Source organism: Vanacampus margaritifer, chromosome 7 (assembly GCF_051991255.1).
Source record: "Vanacampus margaritifer isolate UIUO_Vmar chromosome 7, RoL_Vmar_1.0, whole genome shotgun sequence".
Classification (NCBI taxonomy): domain Eukaryota; kingdom Metazoa; phylum Chordata; class Actinopteri; order Syngnathiformes; family Syngnathidae; genus Vanacampus; species Vanacampus margaritifer.
Window position 1 is genome coordinate 4,341,209 of NC_135438.1, and position 27,174 is coordinate 4,368,382.

At 40.9% G+C, this 27,174-nt stretch overlaps 1 protein-coding gene across 1 annotated transcript in view; it reads left to right on the forward strand.

Moving 5' to 3' along the window:
• nr3c2 (nuclear receptor subfamily 3, group C, member 2) overlaps positions 1 to 27,174 on the forward strand; it is a 77,356-nt gene that overhangs the window by 39,512 nt on the left and 10,670 nt on the right. Inside the window, exons 3-7 of the mRNA XM_077570068.1 lie at positions 13,371 to 13,498; positions 19,679 to 19,795; positions 20,738 to 21,079; positions 25,204 to 25,348; positions 27,040 to 27,170. Coding sequence (XP_077426194.1) covers positions 13,371 to 13,498; positions 19,679 to 19,795; positions 20,738 to 21,079; positions 25,204 to 25,348; positions 27,040 to 27,170 — 863 coding nt within the window. The remainder of the gene's footprint in view (positions 1 to 13,370; positions 13,499 to 19,678; positions 19,796 to 20,737; positions 21,080 to 25,203; positions 25,349 to 27,039; positions 27,171 to 27,174) is intronic.

A 27,174-nucleotide genomic window follows, 5' to 3' on the forward strand; every position in this document is an offset into this window, starting at 1 on the left:
GCCACCGGGCCCCCCCCCGTCTTATACTAACTGCCTATGAGCTGTATATGTCTCATCTGTACGTATACCATATAGTTTATGAAGTAGTCTGCTCGTGAGATGGGAGGAGCAAGATGGCCGCCCTGTGACTTCAATAGCTTGCACGGGCGTGTGTATGGGCTATCGGCTATCCAGTCATATATTCAGATTAGTGGTATGGGGTAAATGCCACGGACTTCTGACTTCCGGGTTTCTCACATCAGCGTCGTTTCCGTTCCAACACTCGCACCCCCACCCCTGCGCCCCCCACAACCACGCGCTCCCGCCCAGCCGCGTCTCAACTCTCTAAAATGCTTCGGACAACTGAGATAGACTACACACTCGCAGTCGGAAGTCCCGCCTCCTCTGTGCCATACGCCCCATCGTAAGATAGCTAGCTAAATGGATAGATATATATAAAAGCTAGCCAGCTAGCTAGCTAAATTGTTGATAGATACAGAAGATAGATAGATAGATAGATAGATAGATAGATAGATAGATAGATAGATAGATAGATAGATAGATAGATAGATAGATAGATAGATAGATAGATAGATAGATAGATAGATAGATAGGAGCTCGCTAGCTAGCTACTTAGCTAGATTGTTTGATAGATGGATAGAGATATACGTATAGAGAATCATAGCGCGATTAGAGCTTGCAGGCTAGCTAGCTAGCTAGATTATCTGAGTGGTTTGGAGGCGAAAGCTTGCCTGCGACCTCAATGAGGATAGGGTAGGCGGTACTGTATAGAAAATGGATGGATGGACAGATATAACGACACAATTCAACCACATCCATCTTTGTCTCCACACATATTTCATTGCTGACTGCGTGCCGACGCGCCGTCAGTGACTTCCCAGGCGCTGACGAGCGAGCACTTCTCGAGCGGACGTGCAGAATGTGCAGCGGCGGCGCTAACCGCCTGGACGGGAGCCAGCTGCTCACAGACCACTTCTTTTGGTCTCCGTGGTTTTTGCAGCCCTTCGACTTCAGCCGGCCGCTCAGCTGCTAAGTGGACAAACAATCAACACCCCCAACGTGGCTAACTTTAGCCGCCATTTAGTCGTACAATGGTGTGTGTGTGTGTGTGTAAAACCCTCCCACTCGTTCCCCCTAAGGTCTTCTCTATCCACATGTCGGGATGGTAAATGACTGGTGGGAATGGAGGATGATGACATGTGACGGTGACTGCACAAGCTCGCTGGCAACATGTGTCAGTCGCCGTTAACCCACATTTGGCGTCAGGCCTCCCCCCCCCCCCCCCCCACCCCCCGCCACCGTCACATGGGAGACGGAAAGGTCGCCGTTTGAAAGGGATGCTTTCTGGCATGTTCACTTTTCCTTTGCCCATCAGCCCGGTTGACTTGCTTTTTGAGGTGGGGGTATCCATCATCCAACCATCACATTTTCTGTAGCGCTTGTGAGCTAGAGTCGATCCCAGATCACTTTTGGTAAAAGAAGCGGGATACACCCTGGGGTGGTCACCACTATGAATGTTTTGAGGCCGAGACCAATTGAGATATTTGGAAGAATTTAATTATGATGAATGATGAATCGGCCGATTAATTTTTAAAAATTAAAAAATAATAATAATAATTTGGCCCCTTAACACTTATGTATTACAGGCAGAACATTTGACTGTTTTACAATATTTTGTTCTTGAGTATTTGTTGAAATCAATGGTTTAAATCGGCCAGCCGATTGAACAGTCAAGCCCTCGTCGCCAGTCAATCACATTTATGCAACACGATATCACATTTTCTGTAGTGCTTGTCCTCCTGAAGACCTTTTCACACTGCTCTTGGTTTTCTTGGAGTTTGCCGCTGTTTGAAATCACTCCGCCAGGTTCTCTTCTATTCATCACGACAGCACTCTTGAAATGAACATTTTTTTTCAATTCAAGGACATGTCGCGCCAGGGTTATAATAATTTGGGATTTTTCATTATAGTCACTTTTTATTTCGCTTTGACTTTTAGCTAGTTTTAATTAGTTATTTAAACATATGATGTAGCTTTAGTTTGTTTTCTTTCTTAAAAAAAAACATTTTCTTTTGTTAATGAAAAGGTTTTGTCAATGTTTAATTTAGCGATTTCATTGGTTTTGGTGAACTATAATAACCTTGGTCGCGTCCCGCAGTACGTATGAAACCATCCATCCATTTTTTGTGTGTTGCTTATCCTCATTCTGGTTACAATCGCGCGTTTGCATGATTTGCTCATTTCAGCAAGACAAAGAAAAAAAAAAGTTGTGTAAAGTCTACTGTAGTTATTGATCCTTGGGGTATTTTGACAAAAGAATGTCACAGACGTAATTATTACCAGAGAACTGTTCTAAATTGTGGGGGAAAATGCATTTAGTTGTTGCAAGGCTAACTGTTGCTAATGCTAAATATGGAGATAATATGATATAATAATAATTGCATAAATAATAAAAATAACTAAATAACTAGATAAATAAATAAATAGTAATAATAATAATAATAATACAATAAATAAAATAAATTTAGTTGTTGCAAGGCTAACTGTTGCTAATGCTAAATATGGAGATAATATGATATAATAATAATTGCATAAATAATAAAAATAACTAACTAACTAACTAGATAAATAAGAAAAATAGTAATAATAATAATACAATATATAAAATAAATTTAGTTGTTGCAAGGCTAACTGTTGCTAATGCTAAATATGGAGATAATATGATATAATAATAATTGTATAAATAATAAAAATAACTAACTAGATAAATAAATAAATAGTAATAATACAATATATAAAATAAATTTAGTTGTTGCAAGGCTAACTGTTGCTAATGCTAAATATGGAGATAATATGATATAATAATAATTGCATAAATAATAAAAATAACTAACTAAATAAATAAAAAAAAGTAGGAATAAAATAAATAAAATAAATACGGTAATTGCATAATATGGAAAGCAGTGCATGGAGTGCGATTTTGCATGTGCGCGCGGTATAGAGGTGGCTCAGGTCAGGACTGATCCCTTTCAGGATAATCTTCCTCTCCAGGGATTTGTCCCGCCGCGGACCTCTAAGCTCTTGGAGGTCACCTGTTGCGTGGACCCAATCAGTCATACGCCGTGCAGGAAAAAGCGGCGTCAGCATTAAAGCCAGCCGCACACCGGCTAGTTTTCATGAGTTGCTGAGCCAGTCTAGTCTAGTCTGTGATACTAATAGTTAACTTGCAAGGTCAATCGGAACGCCAGGTTCAATTGGATGATCTTTCAAAGATGGCGTTTAGGGGTAACGAGCAAGATAAAAACCCACTTTTATGAAATACAAGCTGCTTGAAGTTGTGAGCCATTTGTTTGCCATTGTCCAGTTCCATCTCGGTCAACGAGGTGCGGGTGGCTTGAAAATCAAAGTCTCAAGTTGATCCGCGCCGATCCAGTGCAGATTTGAAGCTCCGTGTTTATGCTATGTGTCTATTTGAGGGAGATTTCAACCGACAATCGTAATGTTAATCGTTTTCCCCGTTCGCATTGTTTCCGAGGCGACCGCGCCGCCCTCCGTCCAGCTGTTTGCTTCCGTTTTTAACGGGCAACTAAAAACGGCCGCGGCGAGGGATCAATAGCAGATGAGCGCACGTGACGGGCCGACGACCTCTTGCCGCCGCCAAAGATACTTTTTCCCAAAAATTTAAGAAAAAAATCACCGTACCGCGGGGGATGGCTCAACGAGGCGGCAAGAGTTACGCGAATGAATAGCGATATTGTTTTAATCGAGGTTAAATGATCTCCGCAGCTATGTCTAATTTACACCCATCTGGTAAATGTTAGTTTAAAATATCACTTGAGAAATGACATTCTTTTTGCTTGGGTTACTCAGGAAGTAGGAAAAAGACACCGGATTCAAATGTTTCATCAGAAAAGTCAATTATTTGCTGCTTGCTGCGCTAAACTCAACAAGTAAGAGTATGAAAACCTAGTGTTTTTTTTTTTTTAAATATTTTATTCGAACAGATATAAAATTTGTGATAAATCGTGAGTTAATTACGATTAAAAATAGTACTTGCCTGACGCCCCTAATTTTTAACAATCTTTTCAAAAAAAAAAGAAAAGATTATTAAAAAAAAAAGAAAAGATTAGTAAAAAATTAGGGGCATCAGGCGATAAAAATTTGTAATCGTAATTATTCGCATGACTTCACTAGTTAACTCACGATTAATCACAAACTTTGTTCTAAATCTACAAAAAAAATTCTAGGTTTTCATAGTCTTGTTAACAAAAATGGAAAAAATTAAACTAATAGAAATAGTTCCAAAGATTTTTTTGACGTCTATAGTTGTCAATGGCAGTGAATGAGTTAAGATGGCTTCCTGTGGCAACGTGCCCTCTGGCGCCCCCTCTGACCCGGAGTTGACATTCAAATTGGAGGCAGACTTGAAATGTAACTTAAGGCACTCTTTCAGTTTGTCGTGGCTCTGAGAGCGCGTCGCCGCCCGCGGACTGAACCAGCATCCCCCGGGAGGCGTGGTCTTCGGCCGCGTGTGTGCGTATGCGTTTTTGTACATACTCAAAACAGTTTTGTCTTTGTACATGAGAGTGATAATCATGATTTGCTGTTTTGGGAAAGGTCGCTTGGAGTTTGCAGGCATAAATGTAGCGGGGAGGGCCGGCAGGTCACAACAATGACATCACTGTCTCGTAGTGTCGCTTTTAGATGTTAGCAAATTAGTTTCTAATAAATTTAGAGGGAACGCGGATGGTGTCCAGACTCGTCCAGCAATCATTACAAGACCGCAAAAATGTGTGTGAAATATGCTGTTTTCTTATCACATGCTAGTGTGCCCTTAACATGGATATGAAGAGGTTAAATCATTATTTTATTGGTCAATCACTTATTGATGCTTTTCATGGAAATATGCAAATGAGCAAAGTTGAGAGCGGAAGGAAGTAGCAAAGTCACAAAGGGGAAGTCTCGCCTTTCTTTATGCCCAGGTGCCGACCGGGTGCGACGCCAGGGTCACCTTGGCGAGGGTAACCAAATCCCCAAAGGCCCTCGCTCGCCCCTCCCTTCCCCTCTGCCGAGCGGGGGGTCAACCTAAATGTTCAGACTTGTCTTATGTAAGCTCGCTCCCCACCGCCTATTCTCTCTCTCTCCCCCCTTTTAGTTTTGCTACTTTCACTTTGCCGTTATGCAAAGTCGAGGGCAGTATAAATAGATTTTTGAGATGCTTGCATGTGCTCAGGTGTGTAAATATTACAGTAGCGCTACGGTAAAGTCAAGGATTAGTCAAGGTAATATGCATGTTTGCACCAAGTAGTATGGAGGAGGAGGAGGGGGACAAATATAAACTTGTTTTTCTTATAAGACTACAACCATTTTTTTTCTACTATCACATAAATAAATATAATTTTTGTAAAAGTCAGCCGGGATAGGTGACCCTATTGAGGATAAGCGATAGGCAGAGGATGGACGGACTTCCTAGAAAATATATTTTTTGACTAAGAGTATTTTGTTCTTCAAATAAATAAATAAATAATAATTTTATGATTTTGGGGGGAAAAAAATGGATAATTTTTGATAATTTTCCAACCTTCCACCAAAAAAAGGTTCATTAGAAAAAAAAAAGACTCCTAAAAAAATTTGACATATTTGTTGAATAAATATGACTTTTTTCTTGTAAGGTTGATGCTTTTTTCACAAAAATATGAGTTTTCCTTGAACAAAGTTTTTCTTCAAGATTTCTTTTATTTTAAAAAAAATTCATTTGTTACATTACAAAAAAAAATTCTGAACAAAATTCTACATAATATTGCAATTATTCACATATTTTTTCTTGAAAATATATATTTTTTCTTCAAAAAAATGAATTTCATACCGTTTTGATTTTTTTTCCCCTTGGAAAAAAGTAAGACTTTTCTCATTCGATTATGACTTTCTTCCTCATAGGATTCCAAGTTTTTTTCTTTAACTTTATCTTGAAAAATGTAAGCTCATTGCAAATCAGCTGAAGAGTGTGACATATTTTCACACATCTGACATTTTGGATCGTGCATATATCATGCTGAACTAATGAAATATTCTTTCTAATTTGGTGATTTTAACCCTTTATCCCCCTTGCTTCCCCCTGCCCGCGTCTTACTATTGACTGCTTCCCAATGTCCAAATGACGAATGAAAAGGTTGACAAGGCTGCAGCATTTGTGCAAATCATGAAGGACGAGCCAAACAAGAAAGCTTCATCTCGGAAATTCAGATGCACAGCAAATCAAGAAAGTCACGGCGGCGGCGACGCGAGCGAGCGAGATAACATTGTTACGGGCCAATAATGAGCCGTGAGGTGGCGACGGAGGTCGGCCGGGCTCACGTGTTTGAGAAGAACCCCGTTGACCCACATAAGCACATTAGTGCGCCCGCCGCATCTGTAAACAAACAAATGAAGCGCGCGCACACACACATGCGCAGATAAATTGTCTGGAACAACAGTGAGTTTGTTGCGCACGTACGCCGGCCGTCTGCCGTGTCGCCACACAAGGCAAAAGATGCACGCTTCGAATTTACTGATAATATTACAGAAGTATCGATTTACAAGCAACGTTGGATTTCATCCTCAAAATGGCCGCCTTCCTGTTCCATGTCACGCATGGGTCGTTGAGACTTTTTCATGTGTCCTGTCATGATGGACATCCTACTTTTTGTTAATGGACCATTTTTCATGGAATTGGCTCCCAAAATGGCTGCTTCAAAGCAAAATGTTATTCCTGTTCATTCCGTTCCAAGAAACTTCATGTAATTAGCAACCAAAATGGCTGCTGTAAACCCAAAATAGCCGACTTCACGTTCAGTTTCGTGAACGAGTTCTTAGACTTATTTGTGCGTCCTTTCATGCGAGACGTCGACCCAATTTCCTGATCATTGGTGTAGCTAGTCTGGGACACATTTTAAAAAACTTCCTCGGCCCCTTTTTCATTCAATTGACTCCCAAAATGTTTGCCGTTTGATGTGACGGACATGTCCATCCAAATATGAACATAATTAGCATGGCTTCTCTCTTCATCAAAAATGATACTTGACTACTGACTGACTCCGCAGCGTGTTCCGCCGTAGCCGTAGCCAGTCGAAAGCTTGGTGCTAGCTAGCTAGCTGGTTTAGCGTTGGTAGCGCCAAGTTGCGCCTCTAACCGTTGACTACCCTCGGTGGGTGACGCGATCGACACAGCGGCAGACCAGCCAAGCTTTTTTGGGATGTCTCAGCGGTTGATTCTCATTTTTTGCTTTTCTTTTGGAGAGCTCAGTATTGTTCATTCGGTAATTTTACCGATTTGACATCTCATTATCATTGCGCTCTCTCTTTTTTTTTTAAATTATTATTATTTTTTTTTTGTATTTAGTTCACCTAAAACCTATTAAAAAATCCCAAACCGTTCACCTAAACCGAACACTTCCAGCCAGAGTCGTGAGGCCGTCAGGAGACCCGAGGAAGGATCAAAGAAAAGAAAGGAAAGTCATTTTTTGGCTTTTTAATAAGGCGTAAAATGCAAATTTCGCCTGCCAGTCTGCGACGTGAAAACCGCTTATTTGGAGCCTTGTACTGTACTGTCCACGATAGAGTGGCTTTGAGTGGAAGCTGTGATGAATCACTGTTGGGACTTCCCTGCTGCAAGCCTTTTTTTTTTTTTTTTTCTCCCAGCGTGCAGATTACTTGAGGAAAAGCTCGAGGATAAGTCGCGGCCCAAACATCTTTGTGTTACAGTGGGCCTTTGGTTCTATTATTATCCTGCATGTAAGCAGCCCCGCCGGTCTGAGAAGCAACAGAAAACCGGGGGCCTTGTGTACTCGCGCCGGTCGGGGGAAATAAACATCAGCTACACCAGTTAGCTCTCTTTGTGTGTTATCTTTTGGAGATGAAAGGACGCGGAAAACAATGAAGCGGCCGCCCTGGGCTTTCTGCGGGGAAGGAAGAAAATAAAGGGAAGGAAAAAGAAGGGGAGAAGCAAGCGGCGGCGCACAGAGTGAGACATTTTGATCTGTGTCGTCGGTCTCATTGAGCAAAATGCGGCCAGCGGAAATAGAGACAAGATGAGGGAGGGTCCGGATAGAAAGATCCTGGTCATATGTGACATGATGAAGAGGATATTTTTAGAATCTTTGCATGGCTCATGCACTCATGATTAGTTTGTCTTTCTTACAAGGTTCTGGATTCAAATCTCGGCCCTGTCCTGAAATGTGTTTTTATGTGGAATTTGCACCCCTAATGGATTTGCCGTTTGTAGAAGAGATGCAACGTGGGTAGCAGAAATAGATTAGCGGTAACAGAAACACAAACAAACAAGAAATGAAAAGTTAAGGCCTGGAAAAGAAGAAGTCAATGTGTCGCACTTTGTCTCACATCCAAGATTTGATCTGAAATCCAAATGTGTTCAGTATAAAAGAATCATGTGCCGCTGTGTTTAATAAACAGTTAACTTTCCTTGAAGTACGTCTAGCAAGGCCGTTAGCCTGTTAGCTTATTAGCGGACTGGCGTCAGCATCGTCCCAACCCCCCCGCCGCCGGTTTTGTGTAGGTCTACATAACATGCAGTTATAGTGGTCTGCTCTAGTAGGCTAGCGGGCTAGCAAGCTAGCAGGCGGACCGGAGACCATACCGTCCGGAATGATAGCGTTTGTTCTATAGTGGGTGAGGACAGATTAAAATTGCGGACGACTGAAATGGTGAAAAAGAGGTTTATGGCTATATCTCAACAATTAAGCATTAAATTGTTCTCAGTCTTTGCCCGTGTTTTCAGCACTTATCTTCAAACATACTGTACTAATGTTTTGTTTTTGTTTTTTTAACAAAGCACTGACGTCACATTACCAGGTCTTTTCATTCTGTATTTTTCAGTAATTTTAATTTTTTTTTATTTTATTTTGATTTGTTCCACTCCAGTGTATTTCTCAATTTTGTTTACATGATTTTAAAGCATAGCAGGCTTGCTGTATCAGCTGCCTGGTCGGGTAGCCTCTACTGTTTTGATCGGGTCTTTTTTTGTGCAGTCACTGCAGCCTGGCCTGCAAGCTCTATTTGCCCGTGGAGGGGGTAGAAACTGCCTGATCGGGTAGCAAGCAGTAACTTGGCTGTTTTTTCCCCCTTTTTGTAATTAATATTTTCCACCTTTGCTCCCAGTAATCCCTTATCCTATTTTTGTGATCAGTTTGAGGTGAATACCACCTGCCTGGTCGGGTAGCGGATGGTGTTTAGTTTGAGGCTTTTGTTTGGTACGCGCTCACGGCATCCTGGCCTGTCAGCTCTGCTTTCGTAAGCGTGCAGTGTGTGACCGGAAACTCCTCTCAAGGAAGAAGCTGCCTAGTTGGGTAGCGGAAACGATTTAATTCAAGCAGTAACTACAATGTTTTGTTTTGTTTGTTTATGAATCCTCCTTAGTCCTGCTTGTTTATAACACTTGGATCGATTTCTGGCCTAGCAACATTGCCGCACCAGCTGCCTAGTCAGGTAGTGGCTGGTGTTTAGTTTGGGGCCTTTTTTTTTTTTTTGTGCGCAGTCACTGCATCCTGGCCTGGCTTGTCAGCTCTGCTTTCGTAAGCGTGCAGTGTGTGACCGGAAACTCCTCTCAAGGAAGAAGCTGCCTAGTTGGGTAGCAGAAACTATTTAATTCAAGCAGTAACTACAACGTTTTGTTTGTTTTTGAATCCTCATTAGTCCTGCTTGTTTATAACACGTGGATCAATTTCTGGCCTAGCAACATTGCCGCACCAGCTGCCTAGTCAGGTAGCGGCTGGTGTTTAGTTTGGGGCCTTTTTTTTTTTGTGCGCAGTCACTGCAGCCTGGCCTGTCAGCTCTGCTTTCGTAAGTGTGCAGTGTGTGACCGGAAATTCCTCTCAAGGAAGAAGCTGCCTAGTTGGGTAGCGGAAACGATTTAATTCAAGCAGTAACTACAACGTTTTGTTTTGTTTGTGAATCCTCCTTAGTCCTGCTTGTTTATAACACGTGGATCAATTTCTGGCCTAGCAACATTGCCGCACCAGCTGCCTAGTCAGGTAGCGGCTGGTGTTTACTTTAGGGCCTTTTTTTTTTTTTGTGCGCAGTCACTGCAGCCTGGCCTGTCAGCTCTGCTTTCGTAAGCGCGCAGTGAGTGACCTATATACTCCTCTGGGGGAGGGAAAGTCACCTTGTTACTGGACCGGCAGGCTGGCTGGCACTTAATGCGAGTCGTCGGGACGCACGTGTTGTGTGCGTGCGCGTTTTTTGTTAGCCTTTCGTCACCGCGCGGATCGATCGATTGCGATGTCCACGTCCGCGGCGGTGCGATAAGGCCCCGGCGTATGCTCGCATGTGTGTTCTGTAGATTAACATGCTGAAAAACATGGCTGGACATGGATTGGACTTGCGCGCGCGCACACGCACACACATTAGGGGAAATGACACGGCCCAGTGCCAGAGAGTCAGACAAACACCTCACCAGAGACTCCTCTAAGCGTCCTAACAAATTGAATGTGTGTGTAGATGGACGAGAGGGAATTAGATCAGCGCTCCTGATTGCATCCGAGTGCGCCGCCGACGCCGGAGCGCTTCCCAGCTTGAAAAAAGAGAGAGAGAGAGAGAGAGAGAGAGAGAGAGAGAGGTTGGCAGCTGCCTTGATGAAGGATGGAAGGAGAATGTTAACCAGACAATCACCTTGCATCTCATTGATTTAGATGGCAGAGAGGCAATTAGCACAGAAAAAGACGAGGGAAGCTGAGGCCACTTTGGATGTTTTGATACAAGGTGTTCTCGCCGTGTACCCATCTACATTGTTACGTGTGCGCCGGCACCAAATGTGCGTGTGTGGGTCCCTTTATAGGGCACTGGGCGAAATGCTTGAAAAGCAGCAAACCCAGAAAATGACTGTTGGTATACTTATCTTCTAGACTTGAGAGCTTTTAAGACGGGTTCGGTGGAGTTTCGCTTTGGCAGGCTAATTGGAGGAAGGGCTCGTCGAAGTAAACACCCACTGTAGTACACTCTAAAAACAGTTGGGTCAAAAATGATCTAACTATGGGTCAAAAATGGACTGGTTCTCTACTTGGGTCTATTTGACCAAACTTTGAGTCAAGAAATTGGTCTTTTAGTGTAAAACAACTCGTAAACATTTGTCAGATCTTTTACTTGGGTCCAAAAATTGGGTCATTTTGTATAAAACAACCCAGAAAGTTGGGTCAAAAATGATCTAACTATGGGTCAAAAATGGACTGGTTCTCTACTTGGGTCTATTTGACCCAACTTTGAGTCAAGAAATGGGTCTTTTAGTGTAAAACAACTCGTAAACATTGGTCAGATCTTTTACTTGGGTCCCAAAAATTGGGTCATTTTGTATAAAACAACCCAGAAAGGTGGGTCAAAAATGGACTGGTTCTCTACTTGGGTCTATTTGACCCAACTTTGAGTGAATAAATGGGTCTTTTAGTGTAAAACAACTCGTAAACATTGGTCAGATCTTTTACTTGGGTCCCAAAATTGGGGCATTTTTTATAAAACAACCCAGAAAGTTGGGTCAAAAATGATCCAACTATGGGTCAAAAATGGACTGGTTCTCTACATGGGTCTATTTGACCCAACTTTGAGTCAAGAAATGGGTCTTTTAGTGGAAAACAACTCGTAAACATTGGTCAGATCTTTTACTTGGGTCCCAAAATTGGGTCATTTTGTATAAAACAACCCAGAAAGTTGGGTCAAATTGACCCATTAAGTGGATCGGTCCACTTTTGCTCCATCATTGGGTTACTTTTGACCCAACTGTTTTTAGAGTGTACAATTTTTATTTTTATTTTAGCTTTTATTCGTACCCTACAAATTTCCAGTACAGTAAACAATTATGAAAAAACTGATGATATGAAAAAATCCCAAACTTACCTTGTTGGTGCTTTATGAATTATTACGTGCATCTAGTTGCCTTCACGCGCCTCAATGTTAGCATTTCCGTTTTTCATCTCTGTTACGATTAGTTGCCATGGATAACGGCTTTACAAACAACAACAACAACAACAACGTACTGGGCCAAAAATAGCACGGTTCATAAGTCGCCAGTAAAAACGACAAGCCACAGATGTAAATAGGTCGGTACGACATGCTTCTTTTGAGCTAGCTTCGTGGCTAAGAAGGATCCTAAGCTAACGGAGAACGCTAGCCTCTTTGAAAATTGGAACGGCTGTGCACGAAATGCATCTTGGGATATTTTCCCAATCAAATCTTCACCCGATGCATCTTTGATTTAAACTAGCAGACCAGGACAATATCCGGTTATTCTGTGCGTTCTTGGTTTATGTGTACTCTCATTGGGACGGGAATTGGGTCGTGTCTGATGGTGTTTCTCAAGATCACAAGTACACAAGAATAGGCAAGACCTGAAACACGTGACCGGTTTCTGTTTATGGCGACGCAGCGCAGTTTGCTGGCGATGTGGGAAATTGCGACAAATTCTCAAAATAACAGGCTTTGAAAGGATACCGTACTAAGAGACATTTTGAGTGGACTGGACACTTTTTTTTTGTCTTAGTTTGGGGCTTTGTTGTCTGCCACGTCGAGATACCATTACCATGACCAGATACTACCCCTGGGCGTTATTTTATTTTGAAATGGCTTGGTCAGAACCAACAAAAAGCCAAAAAATGGTCAAATAATGCCCAGGGGTTATATAGCACCACCCAATTCAAGAAAAAAGCAACCAATTTAAGGCTGGTTAACAATGTTGCACATGCTGCTTGGTCGGGTAGCGGCTGGTAGCTGTTGTTAAGTTCCGCCTTTTTTTTTTTTTGGGTGTACATTCCTCACAGCTTCACCGTTAAGGTCTGCTTTCATAAACGCACAATGAATGGTACTTAATACTGTATGTCCCTCTGGGATTAGAAGCTGCCCAAACGGCCAGCTTTCCATCATTTGTGATCAATCAAGAGTCAGGTAACGCCTAGTGTTTAGTTGGAACTTTTTTTTTTTTGGGGTGAACAGTCACCACAGAAAAGTTTGAGAATTCAGAGACTATAATCATGATCTAACTTGGTACAAATACCGTCAGATGCCAAGTAAGATTCTCTTGACGCTACAGTAGTATTTCAGGTTGCGCAACAATGCTGTGCTTGGTCGGGTAGCGTCTGGTAGCTGATAAGTTTTTTTTTTCATTGCATCCTCAACTGTCAGCTCTGCTGTCATAAACACACAGTGAATGGCTCCTCTGAGACTAGAGGCTAACTGGTTGTCTAGCGGTGGCTAACATTAGCAGTAGCAATGGGTGCCAGCACAAGCTGCCTGGTCGGGTAGCGAACTGGTGTTTATTATGGGGATTTTTAACATGGCACCATTTACTGTTGGTGCTTGACCAATGTCTCATATATTTGTGTTGTGTCCATGCAGCTCGCCGCTCAGGCAACCTTCCTCGACGGCCAAGGTGTGCCTAGTGTGCGGGGACGAAGCGTCGGGCTGCCACTACGGCGTGGTGACGTGCGGCAGCTGCAAGGTCTTCTTCAAAAGGGCCGTGGAAGGTATGATGCTGAACTTGTATTATAAAGCGAATCTGGGGCTTTCGGGATGTTGAAAGTATATATATGTTGTTGTTTTTTACCTCATGCATTATATTTTTTTTGCAATTGCAAACTGAATTGGAACCTTGTTTACTAGCTATAAATGGATTTTTGTTTCTGTTTTTTTGGGGGGGGGGTGCACAGTGGGTGCCAATTCTGTCGTGATATTGACATTGGAGAAATGCGGGATTAACTCATTTGCTGCCAAAACGTTCTAATTTAAATGTTTTTAAGTGTCCCAAAGACGTATATATACGTTTTTTTTTTTTTTTTAAATGCTGCAGCACACAGAAGGCTTTGATGCAGCCTTTCAACTGCAGAGAACGGTTGAGGAAATGATAGTTATTACAAAAACGGCCCGCAGGTGGCAGCAGAGCAAAAGAGCTCAACCAGGGCCATGTTGAAAAAAAGCTCATTTACCCACAATTCTTAACCGATTTGTGAATAATGATGAAACTTAGCTATATTCTAATGCTAATTTCTGCAAAACGGAAACGGATAGAAATATACAGTTTTTTTCTGATGAAAGAAGAGAGTCTAATCTTTCTTTTGGTAGGGTCCATGTTTTTATATCAATAGAACAGAATAATCTGTGGGCCTGGCAAAATCAGTCAAAATCCAGTAAAACAGTCGGGAGCGAAGGATGTTGCTTCAGCGAAAATGGCTGGGAGTGAATGAGTTAAGTGACATAAAGATTTTTTTACATTTAGACTGTCCCTGGAGGTGGGTTTAGAAGTTTTTTTTTTTTTTTACTTATGCCATCAAATTTAGAGAATAAAAAAAAGAATCATTTCGAGGATTTCACTGTGAAAAAGGAGGACGTCACTATCTTAACATTGATGTGGTTGTTTTTTTCATTTGACGAATGAAAGGACCTGCTGTTTGCTCTCAGCCGCCTAAAAGCGCCTCTGGGTGTTCAACAAGAGCAATCGCGCTCTTTCCAAATCCAATTCCGATTTAGGCCTGATGATGTTTACGCAGCGTCGCCGGGGAGACCGACGTGACGTCCTACACCTCACGTGTCCGGTCTGTTCTAAAAAAAAACGACAACAAAAGCATCGCTCGGAGTTTCTCGACGGCGCAAACGCCCGCCGCGGGCCGTGCCGGCATAATGAGGGCAGCCCGTGACGGCGCCAAGGTTGCCAGCCATCGCAACTGGCCCGACCTATCCCGTCATCTCCGCTCCAAAGTGTAAAGAGAGAGGAAGGGATGCAACCAGGCGAGGAGAGACAGAGGACAGCGGGGAGGAAGGACAAAGAAAAAGTCAGACAGATAACGAGACGGGGGGAATTGAGAGGGATGGGAAGCCATGCGTCAGCACCATGACCCCCCCCCCCACCCTTTTTTATTGCACTATTTCCTTCTCCGAGTGGCCAATGGAGATGAACAGCACAGAGTCGGCATCTGTACAAGGAGAAAAGACAAGAGTCTGACCCTGCAATTTGATTTCTTTTGGCACTTCCTGCCTGGAGGGGATGCAACGTTTGGGCTCATAGCTGCAAAAGTTAGCAATCAAGGGTTAGAATCCGCTGACTGCGGAGGGGGGACCGTTTTAGGATCTTATCTAAAGCTGTGTTCGCGCTTGTAGTTCGCGACGCTGGACCGGACCAAAGCGCCGGAGTATGTTTAGGAAAAAAAAAAAAATTATGATGAATCCTCAAAAAAATTTGCCCTAATATCACCGATCCACACAAAGTGCGGTGGTCATTCCATCAAGGCCTCTAGGACCCGTGCCCGAAATTAACTCATTCACTGCCATTGACGGCTATAGACGTCAAAAATTCATTTGAACTATTTCTATTAGCTTAACATTTTTTTCCACTTTCCACAAGAGTATGAAAACCTATAAATGTTTATATTGTACATTTAGAACAGATATAAAATGTGTGATTAATATTGAGTTTAAATAAGTAATTATACAAAAAAGAAAATAGGCTTCAGATTTTTTTTTTTTTAATTGTAATTAATCGCTAGTTAACTCATGACTAATCAAATCTAAATGTACAATACATTTTTTTCTAGGTTTTCATACTCTTGTTAACAAAAGTGGAAACAAATGTGAAACTAATAGAAATAGTTCAAATGAATTTTTGACGTCTATAGCCGTCAATGGCAGTGAATGAGTTAAACAGGAAATTGTGGTTTTAGGCAGCCATTTTCGACCGAAATCCATGAAAAGTTGGGTGGACGTGTCTATCAAAAGTAGAGATACGAGAAAGTCTCCAGGACCGATGACGATATCAAACAGGAAGTTGGTTATTTGTATTTTTTTCTCTCTCAAGTTTGCTTTATCATCCGGCATTTCTTTCTCAGCTTGACATGCTTGTCAAGAATCGCGCCGTTGCCGCTAACGAACTGCGGAAACGGCCGAGCGCTCCTCTGTGGAGTTTTTCTATTTTTTAATAAAGAACAGCTGCGCCTAATAAACAGCTCCATGCGGCGCGGCGCAACGGCGTTAGCGCGCCAGCGCATTATTCACATGTCATCAGCGGCTTGGCGCGTCGGCGCTCCGTAATATTATTCCCCTTTTAGCTCGCCTGCTTTGTTTTTGCCAGTCAAGATTTACTAACGGCAGCAGCCCGCCGCCTTGCTAAAAAGAGAGCGCTTGCCAGTCGGCTTACGTCTTCCACTGGCGAAAAAGAGAGGTCAGGCGAGGACGCCGGTGTGCGCTGTCGGGGCGTCAAATCGCTTTTTTTTTCTTTCTTCTCCAGCTTGGGACTGGGCCTCCCACAGAACTGAATGGCTCAGGTTGTGCGTGTGCGTACGTGACACGGGGGGTTATGTAACAACAGCTGGAGCGCAGCCACCTCGCCGACACGTCTAGCAACATACAAGTCGTAATCGCGAAGGCTCCAGACACACACACGCGCGCGCGTGTGTTCAGACAAGTGTGTGTGTGTGTGTGTGTGTGTGTGTGTGTGTGAGAAGGAGTAACGCTACTGTAAAGCGTGCGCGTGTGGCCCACATTGTCGGAAGGTATTTAGGTAAGAGGACGCAGGCTCTTTCTAATGCCGCCGAGGAAACATACGGCAAGCATGTATGTGTTCAGCTCCAGGGCTCCCCCTACAGTTCTGAGAAAAAAATAGCTAGAGCGACAACACTTCCTGATCAGCTGACTAACACTAACCAATCAGAGGCTAGCATACTTTAGGTCAGGGGTCAGCAACCTTTACTGTCAAAAGAGCCGTTTTAGGCCAAATAAATAACACAAAATCTGTCTGGAGCCACAAAACTACTGAGAGTTCTAATTAGATTCTTGGCTTTTTTTCAAGTGTGTTTTTTTAATATAAAATGTGCTTCTCAATTGATTTTTGTTATGCCCCCAGGAAGAAGAAAATATTGCATAATATTAATATTATATTAAAATAATATTAATGGTGCAAAAGGTTTTATTTAATATATTTATTTATAGATTTATTAATTATTTATCATCGTCTCTTTTTATTGCATTACAAAAACTTGGCATTTAGACAGGGGTGTGTAGACTTTTTATAATGTCTATGACGGTCCGCATTGGGATCATTTGGCCTCGCTGGATGCATTCAAATGTAGATGATACAAAACTAGTGGCTAGTGCTATTTGATTGTCAAAACCATATTTGCACTTTGCTTTGTTATTTGGGACCTGACCGATTAATCGGCCGTCCGATTAAATAAAAAAAAAAAAATCAGCCATTCCCCTCCAAATTTTATTTTATATTTAACACATGAGATAAAAATAATGACATTCAAACATCTATTTCCCCAAAACGATCCACCGATTTTCGCCGATTTTTCTGCCTATTGTTAAATACTGAAGGACAAAGTATTAGAAACCAATCCAATGTTCTGCAGTAACTCATATCTTGTTGTTGTCGGCATTAAGGGACCAAAATGAAGTTATTTAATTTATTATAATTAATCATCCAGTTAATCAGTTATTACAAATGTATTCTGCTAAATATTGGAATCGGCATCAAACCTCAAAAATTCTTGCAGCGGGCCTGCCTAACACATGAGCATCTACTGACTTGTGCTCATGTGACAACTTGACAATCATTAACCCGACTTATGGGAACGAGCCCAACGGTCAAGAGTTGCAACGGGGTGTGTTTGTGATGTGCATGGGGGGGGTTTGGGTCCACTGACCGCTCCTGCCTGCCTGCTATGTGTTTCCTGTGTCGCAGTTTACTGCTTTTTAGAGCGGGAAAAATGAGCTTATGTAACGGTCATGTGACTTTGCCAGAAATAGTGAAGCGGGGCTACAGCTGCTGCCTCTCCTCCTGCTGCTCGCCTTCTTGGCTTTTGGCACACACACACACGGCAAAATGCAGTAGACGCCAGGACGTACACAAAAGTGTATGTGAAAACAACTCGGAAAGCATCAAGACGCACACGCGCACAAGCTCAATACGCACACTATGTAGCGCGAGGTCATGCACTGGGCTCACAGGGGTCTCCATCTGTGTGTGTGTGTGTGCGCGCTTTTTTTTTTTTTTAATTGCCAAGTGGAGCGGCAAGGACTACGTACGTATGTGTGTGTGTGTGTGTGTAGACGCGCATGAGCGTGTGGGCGTATGGCGCTCCGAGTCTGAAGAAGAAGCGAGGGATGGGTGGATAGATGGAAGCGGAGGACGAGGAAAAAGGAAGGAGCTGCCTGGACGTAGCTGAGGGCCAGACGCGAGGCGCGTTAGCGTCAATGTCGCGCCGGCCGCGCTTCCTCGAGGTTCCTGCAACAGGATGTCGCACTCAATAGCACTACATGTGGAACTGCTGCTTTATTTTGGTATTTTAGGTCAACTTCCTGTTTGCTGCTGCTTTTCAGGCACGGTGCATTTCCGTTAGGGGGGGTGCGATACTGCACATTTTGGTATCGATCCGACGCCAAGTAAATACAGGGCCAGTATCGCCGATACAGATACCTTTTGAAAATATGGTATATATAGATTTTTTGTAGCTGTATCATCAAATTGCTTATTAACCCATTCACTGCCATAAATTCATAAAAAAAAAAAAGATTGTTAAAAATTAGGGGCAGTTATTTAAAAAAAAAAAAAATTATTAATCGCATGACTTCACTAGTTCACTCGCGGATGAATCACAAATTTCATATCTGTTCTAAAAATATTATAGGTTTTCAAAAGTGGGAAAAAAAATTAACTAATAGAAATAGTTGAAATTATTTTTGGACGTTTATAGCCGTCAACGGCAGTGAATGAAGTTAAAAAAAAAAAAAAAAGGAAAGAAAATATTATTTAAAATTTGTGGCGTCAGGCGATTCAAGTTTTTAATCGGAATTAATCTCATGACTTCAGTAGTTCACTCACGATTAATCCCAAAATTTATATCTGTTCTAAATGTACGATAAAAAAATTAAAGGTTTTCATACTCTTGTTAACAAAAGTGGAAAAAAAAATTAACTAATAGAAATAGTTGAAATTATTTTTGGACGTGTATAGCCGTCAACGGCAGTGAATGAAGTTAAAAAAAAAAAAGGAAAGAAAATATTATTTAAAATTTGTGGCGTCAGGCGATTAAAGTTTTTAATCGTAATTAATCTCACGACTTCAGTAGTTAAGTCGCGATTAATCACAAATTTTATATCTGTTCTAAATGTACAATAAAAAAATTAAAGGTTTTCATATTCTTGTTGCGGGAGCAAGTCTGCCTGTGGCAATGACGTGCCTGTTATCTGACCAAAGCGCAGCAGTGCATAAAAGAGCCAAATCGAAACTGAACTACTCGATCGATATCATAGTGCCAGTATCGATCCGATATCGATACTGATTTGGTATCGATAATATCAATGTTTGGATCGAACCGCCCACCACTACTTGAGCATGTTGGGAGGCTACTATGAAGTCAACGGTCCAAATAGATTTAAGCCACAGAGAACCTTGTGTGAGAGTGATTTCAAGTTTTATGGCTGCAATAAAATCTGGTGGTTTTTGAAACCTTGACTTATTAAAATCATAGTCAACCGCTGAGTATGACTGATGAATGAATAATCCCCCCCAAAAAACAAAAATTTGATTTTTTAAAATCTGCAAATATGTCAATCCACGGGTGCTAAAACACACTCGGGCTGTTGTCACAACGCGCGGCACGACTTTGCTCCTAATGCCAAATTGCAGACTGACTTCCATCATCTGTTTCCGTTAGGTCAGCACAACTACCTTTGCGCCGGGAGGAACGACTGCATCATCGACAAGATCCGACGGAAAAACTGCCCGGCGTGCCGCGTACGCAAGTGCCTCCAGGCCGGGATGAACCTCGGAGGTGAGGACTCGCGAGGTGGCGCCAAGTAGCCATGATGCTAATACAGTGAAATGTCCTTTCTGATCATTTAGAACCAACCTTTGCGAGTCACCGTCGGTTAACCGGTGCTCATCCACCTCTACCATTGTTTGTGGCGTACCGCAAGGTTCAATTTTAGGCCCAATTGTATTTTCTATTTATATGCTGCCCATTAGCCAAATAACCAAGCGCCACAGGGTCACCTTTCACCGCTATGCAGATAATACACAGATATAACTTGTATTGAGACTGCTAGTTAAAGAATCCTGAGTAGCACAAAACTCTCTCGAAATCAGTAACTGGAAATAATTCTCTTCAATGAATGAAGAAAAAAATGAAGTGGCAAATTTACGAGAAAAATACTCAGGTTTTTGTGACATTGTAAAGTGGCAAATTTGCGAGAAAAAAACCCTCACAAATTTACAAAAATAAAAAAAACTTGTCAAATTTTCGGGGAAAAAAACCCTCACAAATTCATGAGGAAAAGAAAACTCAGAAACTTGCACCTACTTAAGAACTTAAAATGATACTTTTCGGTCTAGTTTTCAAAAAAGATTTTGGAAAGAAGGAAATTTTCCACTTTATAATGTCACAAATATTTGAGTTTTTTATTGTACATTAGTGAGGTTTTTCCTCTCAAATTTGCCACCTAATATTGATTTTGCAAAAATATTTTATTTAAATTTGTGAGTTTTTTCTCCGAATATTACCCCCCTTTAAAAAAATATATATTTATACATGGCCCTAATGCGCCGTCGTACGTTTGAGCCTGGCTTCAAGCCATATAACTGAACTTTTAACCCTGCATGAGCCGCTCCCTGCTCACCATGCATACCACCACCCGCTGAAACTCTTCGCCTTTCAGTTTTCTGCCCCATTTACCGTCTTGGCTAACTTTGACTAACAGCGCGCTCCTCCCAACAGCTCGTAAATCCAAGAAGTTGGGCAAGCTAAAGAGCGTCAGCGACGACCCGCAGGCAGCCAAGGATAGCCAGGCGGGGTCCGGCGCGGACTTCCTGTCGTCGGAGAAGGAGCTGAACGCCAGCGGCGCCACCAACGCCGCCCTGGTGTCCCGCGCGTCCGGCGTGGTCACACCTTTCCTGCCGCCGTCCATCTGCAGCGTGCTAGAGCTCATCGAACCCGAAGAGGTGTACTCGGGCTTCGACAACACGCAGCCCGACACCACCGACCACCTGCTGTCCAGCCTCAACTGCCTGGCCGGCAAGCAGATGGTGCGCCTGGTCAAGTGGGCCAAAGTACTTCCAGGTTAGTTGCGACGTGTGGCCTGGATGCTATTTTGGGGTCGGCTTTTTTTTTCATTTGGGGCGATAACGTTGAATTCAGCGGCGCCTTCAAATACATGTTATGATTTAGGGCAGTGATTCCCAATATATATGTACCGTATTCATTTTAGACAGTTAAGTTAAAAAATTTTTTTATCATACAGCATTCAACATTTTGTCAAAACGTAATCATGCATGATCAAAGGGTGAGTATCTGTGTTTCAGTTTGACTTTACTCATTCACTGCCATTGACGGCTATAGACGTGAAAAATTCATTTGAACTATTTCTATTAGTTTCACATTTTTTTCCACTTTTGTTGACAAGAGTATGCAAACCTAGAAAAAAAAAAGTATTGTACATTTAGAACAGACATAAAACGTGATAAGTCATGAGTTAACTATTGAAGTCAGGTGATTAAATACAATTAAAAAAATTAATCGCCTGACGCCTCTTAATTTTTTTAAATAATATTTTCTTTTTTGTTTAATTACTTAATTATTTAAACTCAAGATTAATCACTAATTTTATATCTGTTCTAAATGTACAATACATTTTTTTTCCTAGGTTTTCATATTCTTGTTAACAAAAGTGGAAAAAAATGTGAAACTAATAGAAATAGCTCAAATGAATTTTTGACTTTTATAGCCGTCAATGGCAGAGAATGAGTTAATCATCTTTATACAATTCTAAGAAAGTTGAAGAAAAAAAATTTAAAACTCAACAAAGTGCGCGAATTATTCCCGCCATCCACGACTCACGTTGGACCTTCCACTTTCTATTAAATGTCAGTCCAATAAAATGTAAATGAAAAAGCCTCTTGTAATGCAATTCCAGGTTTTAATGAAGATGATATTCAGAGCCGCGCCGGCTCGTGTTGTCTGTCAGGCTTCCCACTTTTCTTTCCTTTCAGCCCTGGAAACCGTTGGGCAAATCTTCCAATGAGATTACCAATGAAATCCTATTTGAGCATTAAATAGAAATGGGGATTTATAAGAGTGAAGGCATTTACATCACTGCTCCGGCCAGATGTTGGCTCTGATGCGTCTCATTAAAGTGTAGTTAGATGAGATAAAGATGTTCCGTGGGGGGGATATCAACCAGTTAGCTTGAAAGTCAGAAGCGTATTAAATCCCATCCTGCTACATTGCCGGTCAAATTGCTACGCAAGAAAAAAAGAAAATACACAGAAAAATCAAGTTTTGTTATTCAAATTCTCAAGATAAAACTTCTTCTCTTGTTCTTTCCATTTTATTTTATTTCATATTTAATATTTGAAGTGAAAGAACAGTCAACATTTTTCTTTACAATATGTTCTATGTGACCTCTATGTTGGAATTCACATTTTTTATGATTTTTTTGGAGGCAATGTGAGTCATATTAGATTTTTCTATATATGTTCTTTTTTTTTTTTTTGCAAAACTTTTACTGGCCTTCTCTATATTTTAGTAAATATTTTACATTTTTTTATTGTAATGTTCTCAAATAACAACTATTGTTAACAATATATAAATCCTTTATCATAGGGCTGTGCAATTAATCGAAATTCAATTACAATTTCAATTATTAGACTCCACAATTACAAAATCTGAATAATCGTAAAAAAAGATTATTAATACTAATTTTTTAGTTGTTTGAGTTGTTTAAATGTATACATTTGCACCTTCTGTAAATTTTAAAATAACTAATTTGATAAATTTTGTTTCATCCAAAAGGAACTAATTATAGTGTTGCAAAGAATTCTATTTGTCTTAATATTTTTTTTACATTTATAAATGATCGTCCTAATCGTGATTTCAATTATTACCAATATAATCGGGATTAATATTAATAAATAATAGATTAATAGAATAATAGATTTTTTTTAACACACTTAACATTTATAAAATGTATCTCAAAATGCACAGCACAGGCAACAATAAAAGCACAGAGTAAAAAAAAAAAAGTAAAAAAAAAATGATATTAATATTTTCTTCATAATCGAGCAGCCCCATTTTATCGTGTTCATTTCAAAAATATATTTTTAAAATATTTTTCAAATTAGCCTTTTTTATACTTGCTGTAAAGTACGAGGCGGATTAAAACTCATAAAACCATATTTTCAAATATATTTGAATTTGCAATTTTGTATGTTAGCTATAAAGTTTTATGTGGGTCAAGTGACACATAATCATTTAGAATTTTAGAATAACACTTTGCTGGTCTTTTTTGGTTCTTTTTTTAAATTTTATTATACTAACATGTTTTGATTATTACTTTTGAATATGCATTTTGAGAGACATATTAAACAAAACTCTTCAACTATATCGCATGTCAAATTGACCTGTAAAAAATGTTGTTGTTTTTTTGGGAAGGACAAAAATTTCAGGACCAAACTTCTGCTTGACACAAAAAATAATAATAAAAATGATTCATTTTATTTAAAAATGAAATCATAAAAAAAAAAAAAAATCTTAAAAAAAAAAATATATATATTTGTACATCATTGATGGGCTGGAATGAATTCATGGCATTTCCATTCATTTCAAAGGCGAAAGAATACTATACAAGTGCTTTGAGTTACAAGCGTATTAACGGAACGACTTGAACTCATATGTTGAGGCTCCCGCGTATAGTATTACCGAATGCGAGCGACACGTTTAAAAAGGAGCAAGGCGACATCCCCACAGACGCAAATAGTCGCAGCGCCTGGCGGATAAGTCGCTTGTCTGTCCTCGGTTGCCTTTTGGTGTTGTTATGTGGCGCATGTGGAGCTCCTTGCCAGGCATTGATTGAGAGTTTGGCAGCGCTCTCATTCTTGTTTCTATTTCTGGAGGCCGTCGCAAGGCATCATAACTGGAATCCTCGCTGGGATTTTGCATGTTACCAGAAGATGCAGCGTTATCCCTGACGTGCGGATTACAAATGAATGGTAGTAATAAGGCAATACTTGGGAAAACGTGCAATACTGTATGGGAAACTGCTGAAAATGTCATTTGTTTACAGTTGTCAGCTACTTTTTATAGAGAAAGTCAAGACAAAAAATGTCTTAATATGATCTATTTATCCACACTAATCTAAACACGGCATTCTTATTAATATTGGGTTTGTGGAATATAAATAAAGCAGCAAATCCACCGTTTTTATCCTTGTCAGTGGGCGGCCATTTTGTTACTTGATGCTGCCTGAAAATGACATCACAGTGTTGAAGGGCTCAGTTTGCAAACATCACATGGCCAAATCCAGGGAAAAAAAAAATTGCGGGTGGGGGCAATTTTGGCACTTTATAAAGTGGCAAATTTGCGAGAGAAAAAAACCTAGTAAATTTGCGAGTTTATAAAGTGGCAGATTTTCGAGAAAAAAATTCAGAAATACACGTAGCGTAGCTATCGTATAATGTGAGGATTCGTCGGTGGTTAATGGGACACTGTTTATAAAATGAAAAGGTAGGATGGAGACGGATTCATTCTTAATTTAAACTTTACTCTTCATACACGACAGCTAGAGCGACAACACTTCCTGATCCCTTATCAGCTGACTAACACTAACCAATCAGAAGCTAGCATACTTTAGGTAAATGCAAGTGAATGACGGAGACCAGCAGAATCGACACATCAACTTTTAGTTTTTTTTTCTCTCGCAAATTTGCCACTTTTTTAAGTCTCAAATTTACGATTATTTTTCTCGCAAATTTGCCACTTTATAAAGTCTCAAATTTCCGATTATTTTTCTCGCAAATTTGCCACTTTCTCAAAGTCTCAAATTTGCACATTTTTTTCTCGGAATATTGCCCCCGCCCTCTACATAGATATATTTACACGTGGCCCTAATACGCCGTCGTACAAGAGCCCTTAGGCACTGTGATGTCATTTTCACTCGACAACAATTTGGCAGCACAAGGCAAAATGGCCGCCCGCTGAGATGGATAAAAACAGATGGATTTTTCAGCTTCGTTCATGTTCCGCAAACACAATATTAATCAGAATACCGTGTTTAGACTAGTGTGTGTGTGTGGGGGGGGGGCATAGAACATCATAAAGAAAATGTTTGACTTGACTGCAAAGCTACCAAAATGTGTCAAGCCTTTTTGTAGCGGACTTGGGTTTGACTTTGTGCGTTTGTGCGCTAGGTTTTCGGGGCCTGCCCATCGAGGACCAAATTACGCTGATCCAGTACTCGTGGATGTGTCTGTCCTCTTTTTGTCTCGGCTGGCGCTCCTACAAACACACCAACGGACAGATGCTCTACTTCGCCCCGGACCTCATTTTCAACGAGTGCGTACGCACACACACACACACAGCGCGGTATACCTTCTGGGCCGTACGCATTGAAAAATATATTTTGTTGTTGTTTTATTTTAGCCCTCTGACATGATTTACGCACACTTAAACATATTAAAAACATTTGAACACACATGCAATATAGGTCGGGTGACAGCAATGAACTGCAGGGGTTCAATGTACGCAAAGTTTGTGAAAATCGAAGGTTTTAGAAGTAATATCTGCCTGATTTCATCCCAAAACACGGTGACATGCCTGTTTACTGAGTTACTCCGCACTCACAGGCTGGATGGGATGTTTCTTCCTCTTTAAAAAAAAAATAATTCTGATGTCACGCTTGGCCGGGGGGGAAAAAAAAAATTTGAGCGTCGAATTGTTTTTTCAGCTGGACGCCGACTGGTGTGAGTTGCCTGAGCGCAAATGTCAGGATGAGCTCTTCCGGCCGAGGGAAAACAATTTGGAGACAAGTAGAAACAATTTCGAGAGAATATGAAGCGCTGCGAAAAGCAGCAGCTCACTTTGAGGAGTGAGTCAGCAAAAAAACACACAAAAATAAATCTCGGCAAACAGCTGTAGAGAAGTGTGTGCAGACACTCCGCACAAAGATCAACTTTTATTATCATGATGTTGATATATTATTACCTTACGTAGTGTATGTTACGGTTATATATATTTTTTTCCTTCTTTTCTGGTTGTGGTATGTTACGTTTATATGATCGATCGATGTTACATTACATACATGTCATGTTACATTATCTTATATTAGTTATGTTACATGATTATATTCAATATGCTGGATAGATGGTACATTACCTAGCCTTATGTTAGATATACAGTGCATTATAATAGATGTTACGTTAAATTAATGTTAAATGACATTAAATGTTATGTAGACACTGCAATAGTGTAATTTTGTTACATTGTTTAAAGTTATGCTACATACACTACATTGCATAAATCTTATATATAATACAATTTGGATTATTTAATTCTACATTAAATGTTACTCTACATCATGTTAGATACACACTACTGTATACACGACGCAAATTATACAAATGAAGTGCAGGTCTTATATATGTTCACTTCTGGTCACCATCCTCCCTTTTCTAAAGTGTACTGTGACTTAAAAGTGTGTCGCTTTAAAAGGCGGGGCCTGGCCTGTTGAGTGACATGGGAGTCAGCGAATGAGAGTGTAGTCTGCTGTTGTTAGATTAGCGCAAGATAGCCAGTATCGTTTGTTTTTCATTCTGGTGGTTCACGATTACACGATGATGTCAATCTTAGATTAGCTTAGCAATTAGCATGGCTTCTCCATCTTTCCTCGTCTTCCCTTTTGTGAGAAGTGTAGCTTATGTGCCACGACAGAGGTGGTGACGACTGATTTCGCAGCTTATTAGCCACACTAGCCAAAATTTGTTGCTAGCTAGCATAGAGCTCATGTGTGTTACGTGAGCGACAGGTGCCTGTCCAGCCCGGCGAAGCTTTTCGGTACCGTCCCAGCGGTTGATTCTCAGTTTTGCTATTTAATGAGGTGCGAAATGCTAATTTTGGCTCGCAGAAAGCCTTGGGTTTTTTGGTTAGCTGTATATGGCCAATATATTATAGGACAACTATTACAAAAATAAGAGAGCTTCCTTAGTCTGATTGCCACCACATGACCGTCCTTCCTCGCTTATTTTCAGGGACCGGATGCAGCAGTCCGCCATGTACAGCTTGTGTCTGGGCATGAGGCAGGTGAGCCAAGAGTTTGTTCGGCTGCAGCTCACCTACGACGAGTTCCTCTCCATGAAGGTCCTGCTGCTTCTCAGCACAAGTGA